The 9790-nt window shown below is 40.0% G+C and overlaps 1 protein-coding gene across 1 annotated transcript in view; it reads left to right on the top strand.

The window, feature by feature from the left end:
• LOC311220850 (protein mono-ADP-ribosyltransferase PARP12-like) overlaps positions 1–9533 on the top strand; it is a 16181-nt gene extending 6648 nt beyond the window's left edge. The window contains exons 8-12 of the mRNA XM_084304493.1: positions 2240–2340; positions 3327–3405; positions 4696–4826; positions 5487–5635; positions 6422–9533. Of these exons, the coding sequence (XP_084160619.1) occupies positions 2240–2340; positions 3327–3405; positions 4696–4826; positions 5487–5635; positions 6422–6696 (735 nt within the window). The 3' untranslated portion in view covers positions 6697–9533. The remainder of the gene's footprint in view (positions 1–2239; positions 2341–3326; positions 3406–4695; positions 4827–5486; positions 5636–6421) is intronic.
• Positions 9534–9790: the final 257 nt, after the last annotated feature.

The following is a 9790-nucleotide window of genomic DNA, read 5'->3' as shown; positions in this document are numbered from 1 at the left end:
GCTAGCAAAAAATTAATTCTTGGCAAGGTGTGAGATGGTTCCTTAGCGTGGCAAGATTTGTGCAGACATTTTCTTTGCATATCTCTGCCTGTCTGGAAGGGCTGCAGAAATACCTTGAGTGTGTCAACGTACAAAGATGTGTTTTTCAAGAGTTCAGGAAATTTAAATCATTTGTTAAGAATATGTAGCTGTCCTCTCTAATGCAGCTGCTTTTCCAAGTGTCCTTTTCAGAGGCTGTGGAAAACGATCAACCTGCCTGGACCTGTCATGTTGCTTTAGTTGCCTTTGATCCAGCTCCCCATTACTATCTCATTCTGCATCAAGAAAACAAGCAGAAAGGGCATATGTTGTTTGCAATTCACTTGAAAGCAGTACTAGAATCTTCTCTATAGGGTAGGGAAGGGATAGGGAACTTGTGGCTTAGAAAATTGCATAGTAAATTAATCCCTTTCCTAAGGTTTTGGCTTTTTTAGTAACCAAGGCAAATAAATGCAATGGAGACTTCTTCCAAAGCTTGCTTTTGTGCATGGTAGAGCCGAGAGGGGTGGGTGGTGTTAGTGGTGTGTATTTTGTTGTTGTTTTGTTTTGTTTTACCCTCTGTATCTCTCTCTGTAGATGAAGCCCCATTCTACTGTCTGTTTCTGACTCATAGTTGCAAATACAGTGTGGCAATAGCTACAAGAGGACCCAAGATCCAGAACATGATGACTCTAAAATTTAAGTTGCTGTAATTTGTCTCTGGTGGTGGTCACTAATGAATGGCCTATGACACCTATTAGCTTTCATTTATAGGGATGGAAATCTACAGATACATGTAGGAAGACAATATCTTGATTGCAAATTGAGAAGGAAGGGATACAATCCATGGAGAAAAAGTAGATATTTATTTTACAATGATCCTTTTCATAGAATCATAGAATCATCGAGGTTGGAAAAGACCTTCAAGATCATCAAGTCCAACCATCAACTGACCTACCAACTGACATGACTAAACTATGTCCCTTAGTGCCACATCTGCACATTTCTTAAACGCCTGCAGGGTTGTGGACTCCACCACTTCCTTGGGCAGCCTGTTACAATGCTTGACCACCCTCTCATGAGGAAATTCTTCCTAATGTCCAATCTAAATCTCCCCTGGTGCCCATTAAGATAGGAGATTTTCAGCTGAGTAAAGCAAGTAACTTTGAAGCCTTCAGCCCAGTGAGGAAAAGACTGGCCTGGCACCTCTTGCTGATCCAACTCGTATTTTCTATCTGCCTCAGACTGCTGTAATTGTGAATAAATGTGAAACAAACACTGATGCATCAAGAAAAAAGTAGCTAAGATCAGTGCGACTCACTGTCATAACCAAATACATCTTTGGTAAAGAGTGGATGATGGAACAATGAAGGGAAAATATTCATCCAGTGTCTATCATTCCTTATAAAGCTTATAAAACAAAACTGAAACTGGAATCCTTCTTGGAAACTTGAATTCTCTTTGAGCTATACAGATACACTGTGGGTTCCACATCCTCTTCGGGATTCCATGTCTGTGACAAGATGAAAAGTTTGGTTCCTTTTTTTTTTCAGCATTTTTGGCAAAACATCTTGTCAAATTTTGCTGTATTGCAAAGACTTTCTGAAACACCGTGCTGATTGTTCTGTGTCCAGGTTTCAGGACAGGTTGGGATAGAGTTAATTTTTCAGAGAAGCTGGTATGGTGCTTCTGCGTTTTGGATTTCAGATGAAAATAATGTTGATACTACAACATATTTCAGTTGTTACTGAGCAGTGCTTACACTGAGTCAAGGACTTTGGGCTTCTCATGCTGCCCCACCAGCAATGAAGTTGGGTGCATGCAAGAAGCTGGGATGGGGCACAGCCAGAGCAGCTGACCCAAACTGACCAGAGGTATCTCATGCCACATGGCATCATGCTGAACAACAAAATGGAGGGGAGCTGGCTGGGGGGGGGTTGCCATTTCTTGAGGACTGGCTGGGCATTGTTTGGTGAGTGGTGAGCAATTGTGTTGTGCATCACCTGTTTGTTTTAATTATTAATATTACTGTTTTTTTTTCACTTTCCAATTAAACTGTCCTCATCTCAGCTCATGAGTTCTTGCACTTTTACCTTTTTTTTCCATTCACTCCCCCATCCCACTGCGGGGGAGTGCATGAATGGCAGTGTGGTGCTTTAGTTGCATGCCAGGTTAAACCACAACTTTTTTTTTTCTTTTTTTTTCTTTTTTTTTTTTTTTCCCAGCCATGATTCAGAAAAACCTTCACTATACAACAGAGAGAGAAGTTTGCAGAAGACCTAAATTTGTGTCTCAGACAGATGTAGAAAAGGCCAGAGCAAGGTAAAGTACATGCAATTGCTCATTCTGGGGTGATGCGTAATAAATAGTGCATCGTGAATGTAGTCTCTTGAAGGGTGTTAAGGTGAAGGAGCATCTGTTAAGGCAGTTGGAGGAGGGACATAACCTTTCCTACATCACTGTGTAGCCAGGTCAGTGTTCCAGCCTGGCCAACAGATTTAAAGCAACTCATAAGCTTTGGGGGTGACCGCCTTTGGGCATGGCCACAGAAAGTGGGAGATAATTCAACATGTAGCAATGCTGTGAGAAGCTGCTTATTACACGGAGCTGTTGTATTAAAGCAGCTGATACACATGGAAGCAATAAAGTTTATGCACACCAACCTTTTCTGACATCTGAGATCTGTTTTCAAAGCTAGGTATGAGTTTAGAAACAATTATTGTGAGAACAACCAGATGATCTGAGAGGTACATAGTAGTTGGCAGAGGTGGAGACAAAAGATGGGATTCTAAAAAAGAAGTTTTATGTAATTCCATGTAACAAACAGCTTTTTTTTTATGCATTCTCTTGCAGCACACAGTGGTTTCTTTAAACAACACAAGAAGGAACAGCTAAACATACTAACTGAAATGGGGGTGGAAGTAGCAGGGGAGGGCTGTATTTGTCCTGTTTCTGACATACGGATGTGATAGTAGATGCATTTTTATGTACTTACCCCAGTTTATCAAGGCTTTTATGTGTAGATTCAACTCTTTGCAACTAAGAGAACTAGTTTCATCTTTAGTTCAGCGTATATCTAAATTCCTTGTTCATTTGGCATCTTCCTTCCTGCCATAAGTCTTGACATAATGATTTGGAAAAATATTTTCATCTGCTGAACTAAAAAGACAATTTTGAAATGTTTCTGAATATGTTAAGTTGCCTGTATTTTCCCCAAACTTGGCAAAAATGTTTAGTATCATACGCATATAAAATGTAAGTATTTGTTGTGTTTTAATTGCCTATTTGTAATGTCTTTTAATGTACAGGGGCTGTAAGCGTACCGAAGAATTTAAGGGTATTCCAGCTCACTGGGACAAATCCGCCCTGCCTGACCTGGGATTCAAGGTTTGGAGGTTTTTGTTTCATCTCTTCATCTTGTTCTTGTATGCAGGTTTGTTATGTCACAGTGCCCTTGTAGATGACTGTTTCATATGTAACATAACGCAGAGGTATTGGTAACCTTGAGCCTGATATCACACTGGGCAAGCCTAGAGGTGAAACTGGAACCAAGTTTAATCTAGCAAATAGTGGCACTGTAACTATGGCAGCATTAATTTTCACTTCTACATATTAATCCCAGTCCTTGGCAAACTGGCCTGAAGGCAAATTACCGTATTAGCAAGACTGTTACTGATGCCCAAGATGCTCAGCTTTAAAAACAGTCCAGCAAGCCATGAAACATCAGAGATGAATTGTGCCTCGGAACTTAAGGGTAGCCAGTCCCTGAGGTTTATGTGAGTAGACAGCTGTATATCTATGGAGCATTGCTGAAATCAGGTTGGCATGAGGATGTTAGCATAACTCTAGTGAACTTTTTTTACCTCTGTAACACAACCAGTTAATAGCTGCATGACTTACCTTTGACTTTTTGCCTGTCTCCACCACCATCTCTGTCAACTGTAGTAATTATGCCTACAGAAGAGTTCTGTTGTGAATCATTAAAATGGCTAACCTGAAAAATGTAAGGTACACGTCCTCAACAAGTTGTCAGTAAAGAATGTCAGCGTTAGCCTTCCCTATTTTTGATGTTTTTCATGGAAATGTGCAACTAGAAAACCTTGCTTGCTTTCAGGATTGTTATTTCAGGAACTGATTTTTGGCAGCATGTCCCTACTCTTCCCTAAAATGGTTGATCAGATGAAGCCTTTTCAATTTATTTCAAAACCCGACAGGCAGTAGAGTGTTTGTGTTCACTGGCTGTAGAGAGATAAACTATAAAGATTTAAGGATTATGGGTATAGAGGTACTCGTTGATTTGCTGCAACATAAATTCTTTATTCTTTGTATTTATGTTCTCATTTCTTCTATGTATTTAGGTAGTGTTCAATAGGTGCGTGCACATGTATCTTGGCACAGAGAGCAAAAGGGGCTGGTTGGTCAAAAGTATGCAGCTCCTTCAATGTCCTGTGAGCAAGCAACCTGGGTGTCTTAACCCTTAGTAGTTCACGTTCCCTAGCTGAGTTCACTTTTAGAGAGTAGGGATCTCTAATCTGCCTTTTATCCAAGAGTATTTTTGCTGTTCGTGTCTCTATTTCACAGAAAAGACTTTAAAGGTCCGAGTAGCGCACTAGGTAGGGTGGCTTTGTTATGATTTAGTAAAAGATGAGAGCAGCTTTTTAATCTCTTCCCCTACAGCTGATTGATCTTGACAGTTCTTCTGATGAATACAAGAAAGTCAAGGCAGACTTTCAACGCACAATGCCAAAAACAGTTATTAAAAGGATTCGTAGAGTTCAGAACCCATCTCTCTGGGAACTGTATCAATGGTACGTGTAAAGTACTGCTCTGGTATGTGTGTATGAAGTTTGTGGTCTCTGTAGTTAGTTGCATGCTAAAGATAGACAAGTGTTCCTGAAATGCAGCTGCATTTCACAATCTGTTTCCACTCCCCCGCTGAAATACCTAGCCAGAATCAACACATAGATAAAGATGTACCAGCAAACCAGAACCCAATCAAGACGTAGAGCTCCGAATAATCAGATGAGCTCGGTGGGAGGAAACCTTTCTTCTGAGCAAATAGTTCTGATGTCTGCCAGGCCTGTGTCTAGGCCAGCTGCTTTCCACTGAAGCCTTGAAGCTGGAAGTCAGTCACGTCTGGAGCTAACGCTGTTTTGAAGCTGGTCAGAACTGAAAGCTTTTACAGCACAGTACAACACTTATTGAGGGAAAGCCTTAACATGAACTCATGTTTAGCAGGTAATGGTAATCTCCCCTCCCTCCCAAGCAGTGAAAGGAACAAAACATTTTTAATTATTAAATATCTGGAGGCATTTATGTACAATGAAAGCATATTTGAACCCAGCGAGAAAACACTGTACTGTGTCCGTCCAAAACTTAGGCATTTTCAGAATTTGTCTCTGAGCGCTAGTACAGCTGGAACCTGTCTAGTCACTGCGGAACTACAATGATACTGCTTCTCATTGCAGGCAGAAGGAAAAAATGCAGAAGAGCAATGGTGGAAAGACAGATGAGCGTTTCTTATTTCATGGGACCAGCAAAAAACACATTGATGCCATCTGTCAGCAAAACTTTGACTGGAGGATCTGTGGCCTTCATGGGACAGTCTATGGCAAAGGTTGTTTTTCAGCTCTTTCATTAACCTTAGGCTTGCTAAAAAAATCCCAGTAGCTACTACAGAGGTGTGAAGTTAGAAAGGGGGCACTTGGCCATTCTGAGGCTTGTGGTGAACAATATGTGTGACTTTGGCAACGATCATTTGGAGCTAAGGCATAATGAAAGGCCTTGGCTCCTGTGCTCCATTCTGTCCTTGAACAAAAACAAACAAGCTTAGTCCAGGCCTACTTCTGTTGCAGTTTCTCCCAGTTCCTGCAAAAGGCAACATGGCATTAATTGTTTTTTGCCAGGAGCATAAATGCCATCCTGGTTACAAGCTTTTTGCCTTGTTAGAAAATTATATTCCTACCCACTGTCCTGTATACAGGAAAAGATCAACTTACCAAGTGGAACAGTCACGAGACAGGCTGACTATCCATCCATGCAGCTGAATACTTAGAAACTATCTGAAGCAGTTTTAATGACTTTTAGTAGCCACTATCAAGAGAGGAACTTGGGTGAGAGTGGGGAAGATGGAAGGTTGGGGGTCAGGAGGAAAGTCTTTGAGGAATATGATCATGTTTAAAACATCACTTCTGTGGCTCTTTAACATGTATGTTGTGGAAAATAAAAGTGTAGGTAATACACAGTGGTTATTTCCACTAAGAAGGACATACAGGACAAGTGAAGGCTTTAGAAGGGTCATTCCTGAACTGCTTCATGGTCATGAGTGTGCTTTTGCATTATATCCTATCTTTCCCTGCAATTCTGGTGTCTTACCAACCCTGTCTTGGTGTCTTTTCTGCAGGAAGCTATTTTGCGAGGGATGCATCTTACTCTGACAACTACTGCAGGGAAGACTCATCCCCCAAGACCATGTTTCTGGCACGGGTGCTGGTGGGAGAGTTCACTCTTGGTAATTCCTCTTACGTAATTCCTCCCTTGAAGGACGGCCAGAACTTCTATGATAGTTGTGTGAATAACTTTTCAAACCCTTCTATCTTTGTCATCTTTGAGAAGCAGCAGATTTATCCAGAGTATCTCATAGAATATGTTGACCAGATAAATGCAAGACTGTGGTAGCAGCAAAACAAATCACTGTTATGTTTAGCTCTTACAAACACTTTTCTAGTGTTGGCATAACTGAGAAAAGCGATTTTTGTAAGTTGTGTACTTGGGTAGGTGAGCAGTTAGATGTTTATTCTCTCTGTCCTTCCTGTGCAATAGAAAACAAGGGGTAAAAAGACACAAAGGATGTTTTAGAATTAAAATCCTCAGTCTGTCTCCTGTTTTTAGAAGGTATCAACTTTTCCTGTATTTGTAGTATTTTGAGGCTCCTATGCGTTTACTAGATGGAGCCTCTGATGGTTATGACATAAAGATTGGCTATGACTGCCAAGTTTAAATAACATTTTGTTACAGCTGTTTCAGGATAGATCTTTACCAATGTTCATCGTTCAGAGGTTGTCGCCTTCTACCTTTTTAACTCAAAATTTGATAAAACCTTCTTTTTTAATAGTCTACAACAGTAGGCATTAAAGCGTTTGCAAATGAGACTGTACAGCCTGTCTCTTGTAGTTAACTCTTTGTATAAATTTTTAGCAGCACTGTTTTTTTTTGTCCCTACATAACCTACAAAGCCTTGAAAATTAAAATTTCATTTGTTGAACAGGAGCAGAGACTTATTTTCTCTTGTTAGTTTCCTCATTCAAAACAAGTAGCAAAAATATGAACCAGAACAAGGGTTGCTTTGAGCTGTGATACTTAAGCAGCTGACTTTTATCAAGTCACTAACCTCTTTGTTTAGGTTTATGAGAATACAAAGTTTTCATGCCTTTTGCTGTGCCTACAAATGAGATAGTGCTGGCAGGTGTGGGGTGAAGAAAAGAGAAGTCAACTTCTCATTTAAGACTATCATGCTTAGGAGTGAAATGCAGTGCTTGTATTGCTTGATTAACAATAAACTGTTTCTTAGAAGTATATTCATAGTTCTTTTATAACTGCTGCAAAAGGCAGGGAATGACTATCTCCTGCTCTCATTAGGGGTACTGCGCCTTTAGTTGCAGGAGACATGCTGGTTACCTATGTAATCAAGGTGTCAGGACTTCCTTGCTGGAAAAAAAAAGTAGTTGCCTGTGAGTAGTCTTCAGCCAATGAGCTGAAACTTCTAAAATCTCAAGATTAAGTCGAATAAGTTAATTGTTCTCAGCAAAAGATGTTGTATGTTATTAGTGTTGTACAGTTGGCATATGCAGATAATCAAAAATCTTGAACTGTCAGGTCTTTCTTAAGATTAAAGTTGCTGATGCATAGATACTTACATTCTGCATTTACCACTGCTTTAATGCTCCTAAAAGAGTACTTACTAGCTATAGTTTACCACAAATCTTTTAGAAAGCCTTTTTGTTGTAGACAAAACCTATGAAAATGATGAGGGGATCTCATCGCCTTCCTCTTATGAGGAAAGGCTGAGAGAGATGGGTCTGTTTAGCCTGGAGAAGAGAAGGCTGAGAAGGGATCTTATCAATGTATATAATAAATACCTGAAGGAAGGGCGTCAAGACATTAGGGCTGCACTCTTTTCAGTGGTGCCCAGCAATAGGATGAGAAGCAATGGGCACAACCTGAAACACAGGAAGTTCCATCTAAACATGAGGAAGAAATTCTTTACTGTGAGGGTGAAGAGCACTGGAACAGGCTGCCCAGAGAGGTTGTGGAGTCTCCTTCTCTGGAGATGTTCAAAACCTGCCTGGACTTGAGCCTGCTTGAGCAGGGGGGTTGGACTCCAGGCGTCCCTTCCAACCTGTGACAAAACTTCTGTGATTTTGTGACCAAAAAAAGCTTCCCTCTACCTGTATTCTAGAAGTACTTTTTAATTCTTCTGAATACTGATTGACAGGTGTCTGTCAGGCAACTTTTTATTACTTCAGTGCTGTATCCCAGGAGCTGAGCTGTGATTAGCCAGAAGAAGGTTGTGCAGAACTCCTTTTTATATGAACTGTAAAACTTAGCAGCATGATACCTGAATGAAAATACCCCTTTTCATGTTTAAACCCAGTAAAATTCAGTAAGTACGTGGAAAAGCAAGTTGACTATGTTCTTTCTCTTGAGTCTAATGAGTCTAATGTCAGCAAATAATAATTCACTGAAGACAGTATAGAATCATAGAATCATTCAGGTTGGAAAAGATGATCTAGTCCAACCTTTAACCTAGTACTAAATCCACCACTGTACCATGCTACTAAGTTCTAAATCTACACAGCTGTACGATGTATGAAAGCTCGAGCTACTTGTGCAGAAAAGATTTTCTGCCAAAACAAAGACATGTTCATCCGGATGTTCATGGCAAATGAGAATACTGATGGCATACGCCTTTCTTCTGAAATAGCTGAAGTCATTGTTGACTACTTGAACCAAGTGAAAAGTTATTACTCTTTTGCCAGAAAACGGAAACAAATATTTTTTCATGCAAAAAGTTGAGATATTTTTAATAACAATTTTGATGGCTAATTTGGATAAAACCATTAATATTTTTAAAACCTTTATTCCTGGGGGGAAATAAATGGGGAGGTGGGTGTCTGTGTGTGTGAGTGCATGTGTGTAAATGTGTGCATAAGTAAAGTAACCAACATGAAGAAAATGGCTGGGTGTGTTACTTTGTCATATCTTACTTCTCCAGTAACACCCAAAAGAGAAAAATCACCATGTTTTCCACTTTTGAAACTGCAGTGGTAAATTTCTTGTGTATGACAAATAAAGAGGTATTCAAACCACTGAATTTCTTGTATTCCTCTCTCCTCTGTCTAAGAGCACTGTGTTTGATGACCTTTATGTGTTCTTGGAAACTTCTTAAAGACATTGCTGTTAAGTAGTGGAATCTCTGTACAGCTGTCAGGATTTAATTTAGAAATGAACTGAGTTAAAAGTCGTTTGCATTAAAGCTAAACTTTAAGCAAAAAATGGTATTGAGCCTCTTTTCTGAGCAATAAGGATCTCTCTTTACTACTTAAGATAAAGGAAACAGCATGAACAGCATAATAGTCTTTCACTCTCTCTTCCCCTCACTCACTCCCGTGCCACATGAGGAGAAAGATAAGCTGTGGAGGTTGTTTCCTTTTCCTAGTAGCAGGTCTGTTCTGCTAAGATAGATGGCAAGCCTGCAGAAGCCAAACAGCTT

The sequence above is a fragment of the Netta rufina genome (genome assembly GCF_964035555.1).
Source record: "Netta rufina genome assembly, chromosome: 1".
NCBI lineage: Eukaryota > Metazoa > Chordata > Aves > Anseriformes > Anatidae > Netta > Netta rufina.
The sequence above is the reverse complement of the archived record's forward strand: the minus strand, read 5'-3'. Positions and strand labels throughout refer to the sequence as shown.